The sequence below is a fragment of the Mus pahari genome, chromosome 16 (assembly GCF_900095145.1).
Source record: "Mus pahari chromosome 16, PAHARI_EIJ_v1.1, whole genome shotgun sequence".
In the NCBI taxonomy this organism is placed as follows: Eukaryota; Metazoa; Chordata; class Mammalia; order Rodentia; family Muridae; genus Mus; species Mus pahari.
Window position 1 is genome coordinate 34371151 of NC_034605.1, and position 16391 is coordinate 34387541.

A 16391-nucleotide genomic window follows, 5' to 3' on the forward strand; every position below is an offset into this window, starting at 1 on the left:
TGTGCACTGTACCCATGCATATAGGAATCCCTCAGATTCACACATTTGCACTGTGCACTGTACCCATGCATATAGGAATCCCTCAGATTCACACACTTGCCACACACTAGTCTCAAAGCAGCTGATCATGAAAATGATCCTGACTTCTTGCTGACTAAAAAACAAAACATTATTTGAAAAACCACAACAGGAGCAGAAAGTAAATTTAGGTCCTTTCTTAAATCCAATAAGTATTAAAGCTGAAACCATTTTATGAGAAATCTACTGAAAAATTATTTTTTAAAAAATAGCAAACTGATTCCAAAAGCTGAGTTCAACAGATCTCTTATGGCAGATTAGTGGGTAACTAGGACAATAACTTTGTCCTAGTTCACGGCAATGGAGAAGACCGACACGGCTCTGGGCAGTGCTGTCAGACAGACACTATAGTGCTGGACGTGCCACAATTACTTACTGTTGCACAGTCATCCAGGTCCTTAGTACTTAACACACTGTTGCTTGGTCATCCAGGCCTGTGCAAAGTGGTGTGGTCCCAGGGCTTACCCCACGGAGCATGGGGGGAACATGAGAGCATTGTATTCTCTTTCATCTTTTTCTACCTGTCAATTTTCTTAAGTATGAAATGGAGCCTTTTCACTACATCCCTTCAAAGCATGTAAGTCTGAAGGAACACATGGAAGTAGGGGTGATAACTTACTGTCATCTCGGCCGGACTGAAAGCTGCTCCCCCTCTTCAGTGACGCTGTCTGACTGAGATGGCCCAATACGGAGGGGCGCACATCGTTATCTAGGTCGAGCATGGGGCTGTGCGGGCCTGGGTTACCTGGAAGAGAGATGGTATTTCTGTGTAGTTTAATCTAGAGTAGTGCTTCTTCACATCTCTTTCTTGCTCAACCATTTCACTCTTTTAAATAAAGAATGTAAGTAAAAATTTCCACAAATAGTTTTTGCTCTTCTATTTCTTGTGGTGCTGAGGATTTAGTGCAGGCCCTCACATACAAGTTCTGCCACCAAGTTACTTGTAGCCCTAAATAGGTTTACAAAGTCAGTTCTATTATATTACATGTGGATAACTCGACCTATCATTCTGGCTTAATACCAAGTTCTAAGAGACAACATGGTGGAATTAATGTGTAGTTTGAGAAAGCATGCAGCAAAATCAGGTGTGGCGACACTGCCCAAGTAGACAGTAAGAACTCAATGGCTACAAAACAAGAGCCATGCTTAACTAGAAACCCACAGTCTTGCAAGCCGTGCTTCTTGTTCCTCTGTACACATAAAGGCCACAGCTCACACATGCTTCTACCATTAATGATGCAACCACCACAGCTACTGCCTGGCCAGTGTTGCCCCAACTCAAACTGCTTTCCTCCTGCACTGTCTCCACCATCCCTGGGGATATGCTCCACTCTGCCAACTTCATGTTGTCCAGCAACAGCTTGTGCTGTTCACCTTTAAGCCAGCTCACTGTCTCCTCGGGGGAAAAAAAGAACTGAGTATTTTCTTTCTCGTCCCCACATCTGGACCTTCCACAGACGAGTCCCTCAAGATACAAGTGACTGATTTCAAGTTACTTACTAAAAACTGTTTATAGTTCAATTTTAAAAGCATATGGATATTTTCAAGTTCTAAAGAATATAACTGAGGTTGTTATTCAGAGAATACAGTGAGAAGGCTCAGGACCTTTTTTCATGAGTCCTTGTCACTGTGCATCACCAAACATGATATAGTACTGGCTGCATTCTACAGTGGGTTTTACAGAATGAAAGTTATATCACTTGGATAGCCCCCCTCCCTCCCTTCCTCCCTCCCGCCCGCCCGCCCTCCCTCAGTGGAATACAATTATTTGTGGACCCTGTTATGATGACTGTGCTAACTGCTGCTAAACTAGTCCCACTTTAAAACATACTACATATAAAACATACTACATATAAAACATACTACATATAAAACGTACTACATATAACATAAGACTTCTACAATCCAGAATGTAAAGTAAAGTAAGTGGTATATGATGTAAAGCTTAAAACTGCAAACCCTAAGGATGAGAGTTGATACTAATGGACTTGCAAGTCTCCTCTACACTGAGAGAGATTATGTTGGCTGGGTGAGGTGGGAAGGCACATGCTAAAGTAGGCAGTACTGATCTGATACTGGGTCCTACCTTGCACAGGAAGGAGCACGTTAGCTGAACACAAGGCCTCCTTGCTCTCTGCTTCCTGGCTGTGGATGGACTCTGCTGCCTGGACTTCACCACCATGACTAACTTTCAGTCCAACTGAGCAGGCGTAAAGCCTCTTCCCTGACGGCCGCCTCTGCAGTGTCTGTAACACTGACGGCAAAAGGAATTCAGACAGACAGGAGAAAGCTATCTGTAATTGATTTTTCCATATTAAATGGAAAATATGTGTGGAAGTTTTCATCATTTATGACATTTTATACACTGTAGTTTATGCAGTCTTCACTGTTACTAAATATAGAAGAAATTAATATCAAAACACTAATTTCCTGATGTACCAGAAAGATAAAGGGGCTTAAGCTTAGTAACATGTTAAAAAATATCTGAAGGTTCATAATATGTATAAATATGAATACTTAAAACATCACAAAATGCTTTTATTTTATGAATATATATTCCACATTATTTTCATGGGATCTAAGTCTATACATTTATGATTAAGTAGGAAAGATTTTCTAGCCTCATGAAAATACATTATCTACATTTCTACAAATATTGGAACTAGCACCGCTTAAGTGGATCCTCCAAAAATGTTTTTCTCCGTAACTGGCGCTTTGACTTTATGTTATATGGTTTGCTATTATTATTTGTAGTTTAAGAAGGCTTGAATTTTGAAACTTAAAGATTGGTTTATCATTTTCTTTAACAGTGATATTAATAATATGTACTGCTCTGTCAGAAAGCACCACATCAGTGCTCTGCTACCTGGCAATTAGCATTACCAGCAGGAACTCAGGCAGGTAGCTGAGACAGCATGTGCCCAGCAGGTAGGTCCAACTGCCACTTGAAATCATCTCTGTAAACATGTGAGAAGAATGACCAGAAGGTGGCGCTGCAGGGCTACATGTAAGAGTTTAAGCAACTGGTCTCAAAACTGTGGGTCTTGACCCCCTTGGCAACTAGCTCTCAAAAACATTTACATTATATTTCATAACAGTAGCAAAGTTACAGTTATAAAGTAGCAACAACAATAATTTTATGGTTGGGGTCACCACAACATGAGGAACTGTATTTAAAGGGTCACAGCACTAATTAGGAAGACTGGGAATCACTTTTTAGACCCTCCAGCTAAGTGGTGAACACTAACCTTGAGTTTCTCTTCCCAAGGTTTAGCCTCTTTCCTCTGACCGAAGGCCTCACAGTTACAGAATGCCAGGGGAGGTACGAGTTTAGGAGGAGATTCATTCAGACGTGTATTTTAAACAAACCATATATCACATATTATTACCATGTCAAAAATCAAAAGGCCTTGCAGATTCTGACATTCCTTTAAAGCTTCAATTATGTGGCTTGATACTTTTATTTCTCAAGATGATTACAGATAAGTTGTTTTGATAATGAGTACTTGTATAGGACAATGAAGAACAAGATAAATACCTTTTTTGTGTGTGTAAACTATAGAATCAGCATTAGACTTTGAAATTCTCTACAAAAGTCAACCTTTTCTTCATTTATTCTTTATGATATGATACAAGAAGCTTGAAAGAACCTGTTTATTACACAAAGCACATACAACTAGGATGGAAGAGACGATGGGTGGCGAAGTGCGTACTTGCTGCTCTTAGAGGACACCCGTGTTCAGTTCCCAGCACCCACACGGGGCCAGCTCTAGGGCGATTCTGTTCCTTCTTCGGTCTCCTGGACACTGGTACCCATGTGCACATACCCACATACAGACTCACATACACATACATAATTTAAAATAAAAATCATCTTTTTACAAAAAGCATATACAATTGAAGACCATCTTTTCACAAAAAGCATATATGACTGAAGATGGTGTCACTTTGTATATTTTCTTTGAGTGCTCCCTGGCCACTGGGAATCAGCTGAGGACACCGTTCTCCATCCCCACACATCTCAGGCTTTCGTGTTTGCATTGGCCTTTTCTGTAGGTGACAGAGAACAGCATTTGGCCCCATCCTTTTCAAACTAATATTAAGTTAACATGAATTTTAAGAAATCAATTGTTTTCTTAGACATAATATTTGTCAAAAAGCAAAACTTTTTAAGATTTTTGGTGAGTGGGACTTTGGGGAAGGCAGCTACTGGCAGCACTGGGGTAAGGCTGGCTCCACTGTACTTTTGCGGTACACCTGCAGCCCACGGAGAACTTGGAAAACTTGACTGTCAATTATGAGGCTACTGTATTTACTAAGTCCCCACATTAGGAACAGCAGTAGGGATCCATATGAAGAGAAAGCCCATGGCTCTCAGTAGCAGCTTACTATGTTGAAAATTGGAGCTACAAAGATGAATGCTTTCCAACTATGAAACCCTCCTAGCTGTAAAATTATTATTTTATGACTGGGAGGGAGTTTCAGTCTGAAGTTTTGCATCATTTATATGAAAAAAGTGGAAAGCATACATTTTGATTGGCAGCTGTTATTTGATTGAAGGTTCAACATGAACATGAACTACTCCAAGGTTCACGTTGAACATGAATTGCAACTATGCCTTGAATGAATGAATGAATGAATGATGAATGAATGAATGACTCATAAGATTGAAACCCCTTCACTATGGATCTGTGGAAGCGATCTGCTACATAACTACCAAGCAGAGATGACTGGAAAGCTCAAGCAGGCACAGAGTCCGGCAGCAGAGAGCTTCCCTCTGAAAGTCCATGCAGGACGGAGACAATACCACCACAGTTCTAGGAGTAAAGCTTCACGTCTAGCTGCATCCTTCAGTTTCCACATCTAGGATCAATTGATAATTTTACCACATGTCTAAGATCCTGTAAGATACTTACCATTAAACTCATACACAATCAAAAGTTGGTATCTTATTTTTCCAGTTAAATTTTCTATAACCTCAAGAAGCGACATTCTTTATATGTTTCTTCTAATGTGAAGTATGCAGAACAAATTAAAACAAACATTAAATTTGGAAATTATTTTTGAAAGAACATAAAACAGAACATAAATCTTGTTTTACTAAGAGAAAAACCAGTTGGAAGTTTGGTTTAGAAGTAGTAGATGTGTTCCTAGGGTCACTAAAGGCAGCCAGCCAGTCCTGGTCATGCCATCATTTGTCACCATTTGCTATAAATTTGAAACATTTCTGAATCCTACAAACTGTGGAATTTCTATTAGATAAAAGCACTTCCGCTTTTAATTGTTTCAGAAAGAGCTCTTGTGAAGCTCACAAACTTAACGTGTGAACCTGAAACAGTCAGCTTCAAATAGCAATAGGACTTTTAGGGGATTCTATAAAAAAGAAAGGAAACTTTAGCATGTGTCATGTATCTTGATTATCATGTATCACATTTTTAAAAGCAAGGATTTTCCTTTTTTAAATGCAAATATTTGTTAACCATTGTTTAGCAGGCTCTGTCCATAAAGCCTACAGCTGCGCAGCCAGGGGACACCTTCACTGTGTCTCCATGCCTCCCATAGCAAGTTTCTCACAGTCTACAATAGTGGGGAGGAGGGGCACAGGGGGACACTGATCCACGGCCCCAGACTCAGGAGGGCAGCCTACTTCCTCGCCACCCTTAAACACCTTTGAACACACTTTCCTGTGCACAGCAGGTCCTTGTCCTGCTCTGCAGCCCGACCACCCACTGTTGCTTGTTGACCAAACATGCAGGCCCAGGAGCCTCCAGGCAGAGGCAGGATAGGATTCCGTTCAAGCACAACACAGAGGAATTTCAATGCCAAGGCTGGGGTGGGGGTGGGTGTATCAAGGCAGAATTACAAATTCCTCACGAATTAGACCTGTGTCAACAGATAAAAATGCTCTTTGATCTTCGGATTCTATATATTAGAAGCTCCAACAGAGCGGTTTCCTCAATTTCAAGGGAATAATTTAATCCAAATTAACCCAAAGGACTTAGTCACCACGCAGTTTGCCTCACTCACATTTGAGCTTCCTGCCTGGGTTCTAGGCCACATTTCTGGTGTGTACTTCAACATCAAAACAACAGTTTAAAAAAGGAAATAAATTTTGAATACAAAATTAAAGATGTGAACTTTCAAGACGCTAGAATAGCCAACTGGCCAGTGAAATACTTTGTGATAAAGTAGGTATAGGAATAACCAAAAAGGGTAACCTCTGCTTTTGAGGAAAACTTTCTATATTATGCAAGTCAAAGAATTATAAAAATCAGATAATGCAGAATAAAACTACTCGCAAATGTCCCCGTTTTACAGTTACCTTGTCCATGTTCTAAGTCGAGTGTACCCGACATTTAGTGCTAACCCTTCATTTCTATTAGGAAGAAAGGACAGGGTTAGTTAGGCACCACGTGGAAGTGGCTCTCACTGCAAGAAGGCTTCAAGCTGTACAGTAAGCCACAGAGAATCAGCTGCAGGGGGCAACCCAAAGAAGAGCTCCTTTGACAAAGCATTGGAGATCTATCTGTGTAAAACAAAAGGGTGAACAGCTCTCCTAATGAGAGAACAAGATCCAGTTCTTCCCTGTGGCACACAGAACAGTTCTTACTCCACTGTGCAGACCTGAAACACCATTGAAAAGGCACACCTAAGTCATAAAGTCTTAGCCACCTTTTAAAAAGTGCCTAAGTTACTGGTGCCAATTATTGGTCTTTATTTTTCTTTGAAAGGTAAAATTCTCATTCTGCTCATTAGTCTTTTGTCAACTTGACACAGTCAAAACGTTATCTGGGGAAGAAGAACTTCGACTGAGACAACGCCTCCATCACACTGGCCTGCAGGAACTCTGTGGGACGTTTCCTCGATTCATGGTTCACATGGGAGGGCCTGGGAGGGCTGCCACCCCTGGCAGATGGGCTTGGCTTGTAGAAGAAACTAAGCTGAGCAAGACAGTAAACAGCATTCCTCCAGGGCTTCTGCTTTCGTTCTGCCTCCATAGTTCCCGACTGCCCCTGCTGAGTTCCCGCCTGACTTCTCAAAGATGGACTATAATTCATCAGCTGAAATGAAGCCTTCCTTCTACCTGCAATCAGCTTTGGTCAGTGTTTTATCACAGCAAAAGTAAACTAAAATCGTCATCAAATTATATATATGTATTTCAAAATCTACAATCTATCGTGTTTTTAAAAACTGTCAATTTGTATTCTGGCAAATACAAGTGTTATATACACTTATGCCACTTTCAGACATAGGAACAATTTCTAATGTGGGCACTCTGAATACAATTCATGATGTTCTTTCTTCCTGCTTCTGAAAACACAAACAAACCACACACACACACACACACACACACACACAGTAGAAGCCCTTGCCCTCCCTTGGCTGGGGAGAAGAATGCTGCTTTGAGCTCAGCACTTGTTCTGTGCTTCCCTCTCCCACATCCACTTTATCCTGTGCATCCCTGTAGAGCTCCCAGACTTAAAACAGGTACCAAATCCTGCCAAACATTCCCTCTTCTAAAGCCAATTTAAAACACACTGTTATTACAGCATGTGAAAGAACAACTGTCCAGGTGAAGGACTCCCTCCAAGGAGTCTGCAACTAGACACTGCCACACTGCCCAGGGGTTATGTGCCCAATACAAGAGGACTTAGCTGTAGGAAAAAGATGCAGATCAACCTGAATCGACCTGCACTTGCTATAGTATTGTCTTCTCTTTCCTTTTCCTTCTAAGTGCTATCATTCAGGGCATGCTATGGCAAACACTGAGATTCACTCACTCAGTCTCAGTGTTTCAATCTCCAGGAAATGAACTCCATAATGAACCCTTCCTAATGTACAAACCACACTATAACTTTAAAGTAAAAGTTATAATTTTTAAAAAATATTTAATATGTGAATAACTTATGTTTACTGTCTTAACTATGGAAATATTTTTTTGTAATTCTAAAGAAAATTGAGTGAAGCCAACAGTTTCCTAATGAGGAGTGCAATTTACTCTAATACATGGAAACTACCCTACTCTTCCATTAGGAAAACATCAGAACTGTATTAGCAACCTATTTATTCAAAATGCTTATGGAGAAAATGTGTACATAAAGATAATTGCTATAGTTTAGATAAATATCAATAAAAGCATAGCTTATTTATTATATAGTATAAAATGTAACCAAACTGTAGATACTTACTACTGAATGAACTTCAGCTGAAAATGAAACCCTCTGTATCTTAAAGTTTTTGGCCAAATATCTTTAGTTTTATCAGTGAGTATTTAACAATCTACTAGATTTTTAAAATCATTAAAAAATTGTATTTTGTTGGCTGGTTGGTTTACAGTGAATCAAACCCAGGGGATTGAGCATGTAGAGCTGTGAGCCACTTTGAGCAGCTCACTGCCTGCAGCCCACTCACCACTGTGAACACTGAGAAAAGGCCAGTCAGGTGTGACATGTCCCCTCCAAGTCTTCAAAGACAACCTGAGCCATGTGCAAATGTTTCTTCCTTCTGTTGTGTGTCTATTTTTAAGAACTCATTGCTTACATAAGTTTGGCTCCTCTTCTAAATGCCCCTCACTGAGCTCTGATTCTAGGAAGTCCTTGTGGAAGCCCTAACTAGAGCACAGATCCAAAGATGCCAGAGCGAGCTGACGGCCTTTCCCCCAGTTTACCAGACAGCCAGCTGCTCTGAGAATTAAACTCAAGCCATTTTAGGAACAAAGAAGACACCTTTGAAAGCCACCTTTCAAAGTCCTGTTTGAGAATCCCAGCAGGGGGTTAACCAAAGGCTTTTCCTGCCAGGAAACCTTAAGACATACTCTAATTTTGGACCTATTTCATAGGAATTCCTAGAGACCAATCCTCAGGCGGTGGAAAAAGTTTAACTTGTACAATGGTTCAGAAGAGTATTGAGTGCTGTGCACTCAGGGCACCAGAAGCTGAGTGGCATGGTCACTCAGTTCAGGCTGAAAAGAACACAGTACTCAAATTCTGCATCTGTATTTAAATCTTCAAAATCAGGTCTTATAACGTACATAAATCATGAAATTTTAAAAAACTAAAAATACTTATGTTTTTCCAACATAAAACACTGCTTTTCTCTCCTGACACTTTTCCTCAGTGTAAAAAATTCCCAAAGGTCATATCTGAGTTTCAGGGTCAGGACCCAGGGACCAGGGAGGGAATCTGGGAATGCCAGCTCTCTGAGGAAGGTAGTGAGCCCTCCCATTGAATCATTTCATGAGCAGCATCTGCCAGGGTTACTGTACACTAATATTGTAACAGCTGAAGTCCAAAGGAGGCCCTACCAGTCCTTGATACAGATCACATGTAGAAAGGCCAGTTTTTGTTTGCTTGTTTGTTTTCTTAAAAGACACCAAGAATTCTTTCCCTGCTTTTAATATTTATAGCCTATCCATTTTTAAACTGGGTTTTATTTCACAAACTGTCTCAGATCTTAGCCACTGTTTTGTCTAGGTTTAAACAACTGCATTCATTTCTCTTCCCCAGAGTTAGTAGTCTAAGTGCAGTGACTAGAATGGAAAGTCTTCAGATCCACTGTTTTTAGATTGAAAGGACAGCCAGCTTTCATTGTGAGACAAGGTCCTGAGACTACCCTCTGAGCACCACGGCACCTTGACAACAGAGTTCTAGATGAAATGCAGGCATCATCATGTCAGAGCACACATACCACCTCTAAACAGCATCTGACAGCTGGAATATTAGTCACTTTCTCACATGCAGGACCTACAACAGACAGCTACAATCAAGACCACCAAGCTTGCGCCAGGCAGTCTGGCACTCTATTTCTGAACACAGGGGTCGGTCAAATCAAGACACAAGCACCATCAGGTAAGGCTGATGGCAATGACGCTTTCCATCCCTGCCACCCCGGAGTCTTGAAGCTCTAGAGGGAAAGCTAGAGGTATCCTGCTCAGATGCAACCATAATTTCTGGGCGCCTTCTAGCAGTCACCTTCATCTTCTCAGTGTCAACTCAGATCATGTTCTTAAGCTGAGGATAACAGTTCAATGGATTACTACTTAGTACCATACAACCTTTCCTTAATAAAATCCACCTATGACAGAAAATGAGCATCAAAAAACACAGAAAGTAGACTTGACTCATCTAGCCTGGGAAGTTTCAGGACAGATCTTCCTAAGTAGCCCAGGACTAACTTGCCTTGCTGGCAGAGAAACCCCAGTCTGATGGAATACTTGCCACAACAGAGCAGCACAGGCACATGTGGACTGGTATGTTGTGATTCACAGGCCTGGAGAGAACAGGATGGTGCAACCAGAAAAGTATCTGGACAGGCCCTCCTTCCCATCTTCAGTGTGTACTGAGAAGGTACATCTGCCAGTCAGTTGTTCCTGTGACACCTCCTCACAAAGGAAATCCAACATGTCACATTAGGAACGGATGACTGATGGAGGACCCACATACTTAGTAGATCTTCTTCCACTATGCCTTATGTTGTAACACTTAAGAAAATTGTGAGTGTCTGCTACAAGTTCATCAACAACTATAGATTACATGAAAGAACAACTGTGTATTCCCTGTAAACTTATACTTAAAGCATATGTTTTAGCTGAAGACTGTCCCTTGCACACAGACCTGTACACCATCATTATACTGCCTGTAAAACTGTGTGTGTTAAAGGGGGAGCAAATCCAATGGCATAAACTCATATCATGCTGACATGAAAACATCCTTCTGCAAAAAGGGTCAAAGCAAATGCATTTCCCCTAGTAATGGCTCTTTTGAGCTAGGAGACAAACTGCATGTGTATTGGGCACATCTGCAAGCAAACAATGACAGTGTTGAGCACCATCTACCATGTCTCCAGAAACCCTCCTTGTCTTCCTGCTACCAGGCTAGGTACTCCTGCAATATGACTTCATACGAGTTTGCATTCTGCACTTCCCAACCTTTTCACAATTACTATCAAACATGCACTTATGGCCTTTGAAAAGACTGTATGTTCCATAGACCCAAAGCTCCAGGAGGTCTGCTCAGCACTGGCTTGTGACTCTAGCACAACAGCCAGACACTGGGGATGCAGCCTGTATGCACAGCCTGTACTCAGGGTTTCAGAACCCAGCAGACAGAGCCAGTCTTCAACCTGTGGGCTGCATGAGCCACAGGACAGCCACAAATACAGCCTAGCACATTACAATAAATTTACCTAAAACTAGATTCTGAGGACTTTTTTTTTCCCTTTATTGTTTTGGCTGTCTGTTGGGTGGGCTGGTTTGTTTGTTTTGTAAACTTTAAGCTTGAAAACTTGAACTTTGTAGACCACAATTTTCTGACACAATGTCAAAAGGCTGGACATGCCTTTAAGAGGCTAGTCAATGACAGATGTTAAAACCAGCCCACGATTCTGATGGTCAGTCAACAGAACAGAGCAGACTCAAAAATGACTGGCTGACACGTGTATGTAAAAGGACTCGTAAGATTTCCAAAAATGTTCCATATCATATACTGTCATCTTCCCTTGCAACAAATACAAGACAATTATTGACAATTAAGATTGTGGCATCAGTTCATAACACATGGGGTTTCCAAAGTATCAAACTCAGAAACAGAATTGGAACTGAAAAACCACATACACTAAAGACAGCTCACTCATGACAAATATACTACAAACAAAGGCTCTCTTCCCAGCTACCACTCCGTGGGGCTGCAATGCTGACCTCTTGTTTGTTTATTCCTATTCCTGGGACCTGGCTGCTGTCTCTGTTCCCTTCCCGGGTGTCTAAGGCACCGTAGCTGCTCTCACCAAGGATACCAGCACCATCCTTGCTCTCAACCCATGACGCCTTTGTTCTTCTCTCTTAATTTTAAAACCAGGAACACTCATTTTTGGTTTTTTGAAACCATGTTGTCATGTGGCCAGGCTGTCCCTGTGACCACCTCTTCACTGTTGCCATTCCAGGCTTCTCTTCTCCCAGTCACTTAGTGAAGCCCCTCCAGATTCTGTTCTTGGTTTTCTTTTTTGTTTTTTCCATCTTCATGAATAAATGCATGAATAGCAAGGGACAGTCTGGGTACAAACAAGCTCCAAGTCTATGAATCTTTAACTCCAAACTACCACCTCTTGGATGGATCTGTATTCTTTCATGACAGACAATTCCAAACTCACCTGTCACATGCAAGTTAGGGGCAAACTCTGTTTCCTAGTTCTCAATAGTCCACCACGGTGGTGAACTATTCCAGGCAGTTATTCCTGCCCTAGTCCTCCCGGCCATGCTACTGCCTAAGCAGCCCTGACTCCACCCCTGTACTGGCATCACTCTCCTGCTCTAGGATCCCTCCTTGTTCATTCTCCACATGGAATGCAAAGATATGCTGCTTCCCTGCTTGGACAACTGCATATTTCTGCTCTCTGGACAACCTTCCAACTCCTCCAAGCAGCTAACAAGGTCCATTACTTCACCGTTTTACTATAGCCTGAACTCTTGTAGCTTTCATCACAGGTTCATTCCAGCCACAGAGAACGCAAGGCTGCCTCTGGCTCCCTGATGTTCTTTCTAGAATAGGTTTTCCTCAAGTCCAGATCCCACAACATCCCTTCCCTGACCCTCAAAGCCTGGATCACAACTTGCTCCTATGAGCTACCATGCCACTCAGAACTTCTCTTGTCTTAGGAAGTGGCATATTATGCAGCATGGTCAGTTACCTGTCACCTCCTTCACCATGCTGGAAGCACGTACAAGTCAGACCCTTGGGACTGCACTACAACTGAAGCACAGTCACTAATATGTTTTTTGCTGAGTGACAGAATTAAACAAAGAAAAGTCAATAAACATGCACATAAACATAGCTTTAATTTCTTTTTTTAAAACTTACCCCAGAGTCCTAGACAGCAGTTCCTTACTTGAGCTAGAGCTTAGCTGGTAGCTACTTCTGATTCTTAGGTAATATGGAGCCTCTGTAAGCTATCCTCTCAAACTGACTATGTAAAATACTCTTCTCAGTTAACTTCCTTGAAAATCGTTGTTTCTTTTCATTACTTGTCTGTCTCAACATTTTAATTGTCTAGCTGCATGTTTAAGATGTTTCCTTTCCTCTGCTAGTAGCTCCAGGAAACAGAGCCTGCATCTCTTTCGCTCACCATTGTCTATCTAGCACTTGGTATTTGCCTGACTCACAAGTGACTCTGGATATGTCTGATGAAGAGTGGAACTTATCAAGGGCTGATACAGTGTCTACAGAATCATGTCCACCTCTTGTAAAATTAACTCTTCTATAAAATAAGGTTTTGTCAATAGCACTAGTCAACAACATCCACAGATTTCTGAAAAAGTGCTGTCTCTTTTACTTTTAGCACTTGCTTTGGTACTGTGAGGTAGAGTACTGAACAGTAGGGCAGAGGGCTGACGACAATGAAGACAGGTACCAAGATCAGGAAAATCTCATCTTCATCCCCTTAACTACTAAGCACTAACAAGCAAGTAAGCTGGAAGAGAATCTCTTGCCTTTTAGGCTTTTCATGTGGCCCTCTTTGCAGTCTTGCATGAGCTTGAGGGTCCACTTGTGCTGAGCTCCGATACACTGCCAAGCAGGGTCACCTGGTGCATGGAGGTCGGAGAGATACCTGGGAAGGCAAAGCACAGGCTCTGTTATAACAGCAAAGGCTAAAACTTAACAAACTAGTAAAGCACTTGCCAATATTTGTCTTTAATACTTAGTTTATACTGAAATATACTACATTGTTTCCATCAATAGTAAATGACAAAGCTGTTGGGTTTTTATCCTTTTTAAAACTTTATGTGAATGTATGTTTTGCCTTCATTATGTAAGTATACCATGTGAGTTCCTGGTGCTTGTGGAGGTCAGAAGATGGTACTGGATTTCCTGAAACTGGCGTTACAGGCAGTTCTGAGCTGCCATGTGGGTACTAGAATTGAACCTAGGTCCTTTAGAAGAGCAGCTGTAGGGTTTTAATTTACCTCTTTGCCTAATAATCAACAAAAAAGACAAACTGATTCACCAAAGGCCAAAGGTTGTAAGGATTTGGTAAGAACACTTCTTTACAGTTAAACTTATTTTTATTTTATTTAAAGAAAAACATGACAGAAAAAAATCAAAGGGGTGGATAGAGTGAAAAGAAAAGAGGAGGGGACAAAGACAGAGAGATGAAGAGAGTGGGGAAGAAGAAAACAGCTGACCAATAGTGATCAGAAGAATTCTACCTCGCATTTACCAATCACATTTGGTATACTGGTATTTGGTATACTCCTACAGATGCAAAAGTCCCAAACCACATTACAGTAAGCATTAACCACAACCGTGCAATGCAAAACTCTTCAACCTAACCTTGGGGCCGGGTTTCTTTTTTGTTTGAGGAAGAGGGAGAAACTAACTTTATATTTATAAACAGTCACTTCTCTCAAGTTTATTTCTATTATTCAAGAGTCATTTCATTAAACCTAGGTGGGAGCCAGCAGAGGAAACTGGGTGAATTTCCCCGCCCCCAATCTCTTCTGGTATAAAATATGGCCACTGGATGGCAATGTGACACTATTCTACAATGACTTAAGTATGAGGCCACTAAGATTTAAGGTTTCTTTGACAGCATGCACTTACCTCTAGGGGGTAAATTAATTTACAACGGAGAAACTATTTCTCTATAAAATGTAAAGCAAATGGATGCTTTCTTAACTTTCAACAGTTCTTAAAATATTTAAAGTTTTCTTTGTACAAGAAATACTTAAATCCATGTAGACAATTTAAATATATTTCAATCAAAAATTTTCTGTCAAACATTACTCATTTGGTCCTTCGCCCTTATATAATACACACATATCAAGTCTAGAAGTATGTTCAAATGAACTTACTACACTAAAATACTTTATAACCCTCAGCTATCATTTGCCTTCAGGTTAAAAATTTGTGGTCTAGGAAAATGTTCATTGATGGTTACAAGCTGTGACCTTAGCCGTGTCCTAATCACTGTGGGGCATACCCACATTTCTTCAGTAGTGGGTACTCATTACTCAGACATCTCAATTAGCAGCTAATTAGAGGAGAAACAAATCCATTTTGTAAAAAGTTCACAACAAACAAGATGTTGAATAGAAACCTGACATGCATTAGGAAAGCGCCAGGCAACCCTGACCTTCAGGAGCTAATAGCTTAGAGACCTGACTCCCCAGAGAGTAGAACTCTGCCTGCTCAGCACTATGATGGCTGTCTGCCCTCTCTGTGACTGTCCATAAGCTGCAAACAGCTATGTTTATGTGCTGAAAGGTGGAAAGCCAACTTTAAAAAAAAAGGGGGGGGGGATTTTACCCATATAAAGAAGGTACCTATAAACCTTCCTCATTTATAAGAGCACTACCCTCAGAAGAAAACCACATTCCAACAAATTACATTTAGCTTAGTATGAGGAATTCAATGCAAACAAAGTTCTCCAAATCCACTCTGATTTCTTCCTCTCCCAAGAGCTTTTCTCTTTTATTATTTGGGATATAAATACAGCAAATGGTAGCTTATGCCTTTCCTTCCCGAGAACATACTTTCTGTTCTTTCCTACTAAGAGTAATCTATTGCAACATCTCCCTATATGGCTGCTTTGCATCTGGATACTTCAGAACTAACACTTTGCTTCAGCCCCAGGTGGCCAGCTACAGCGCAGCACAGCAATACTCTCACAGGAGAGGTCTCCTCCTCCTTGTGAAGCCCCCCAACCCCCCAGGGCAGCAGGCAGTGTGTCACTAGGGTTCCTTTGCAGCAGCCCAGCAGACTTGCTTTGTATGTTCTGAAATTGTACAGCTCTTTAGCTCATACATTATGTCCCTAAAAGTTTTAGTAACCCGTACCATCTTAATATGAAATTGAAGAAGCTTAGAAACATTTTATGTAGAATGATGAAGTTACTGTCTCAGAAAATCTAGAAAATGTTTCGGTTGCAAAGGACAATGTTAGTTCTAGACTTCAATAAGTTTTTTTCTTTTTAGTACCAAGCTTAAAACCAGCAGTTTCATTAAAAGAATCTTTGCTCAGTGATACGAGTTACTGCTTTTCTTTGTAAATGATATACTAGAGAACATTTTGAAAAAGGCTTTTTGGAAAGGCAGGGAGGTGGAGTAAAGGAAATCCTGATGAGCATAGATTCAGGCTTAGAATTTGAGGAGGAACATTTTCAGGGAAACTCTGGGCTCAAGTCTCAGGAAAACAAAACAAAGGAAATCTAAAAGCATTTTCAGTCACCCTCCTTGGGCTTCTCAAGGGCTCCAGGAGTAGGGACATAGTGGTAGAGAGAGAGAGAGAGAGAGAGAGAGAGAGAGAGAGAGAGAGAGAGAGAGA

General features: G+C 41.1%; 1 protein-coding gene across 1 annotated transcript in view; it reads right to left on the reverse strand.

Annotated features, from left to right (window-relative positions):
• Positions 1 to 16391, reverse strand: part of Exoc2 (exocyst complex component 2) — a 160023-nt gene that overhangs the window by 73321 nt on the left and 70311 nt on the right. Inside the window, exons 11-12 of the mRNA XM_021215509.2 lie at positions 13559 to 13677; positions 698 to 823 (exon numbers count right to left, since the gene is read on the reverse strand). Of these exons, the coding sequence (XP_021071168.1) occupies positions 698 to 823; positions 13559 to 13677 (245 nt within the window). The remainder of the gene's footprint in view (positions 1 to 697; positions 824 to 13558; positions 13678 to 16391) is intronic.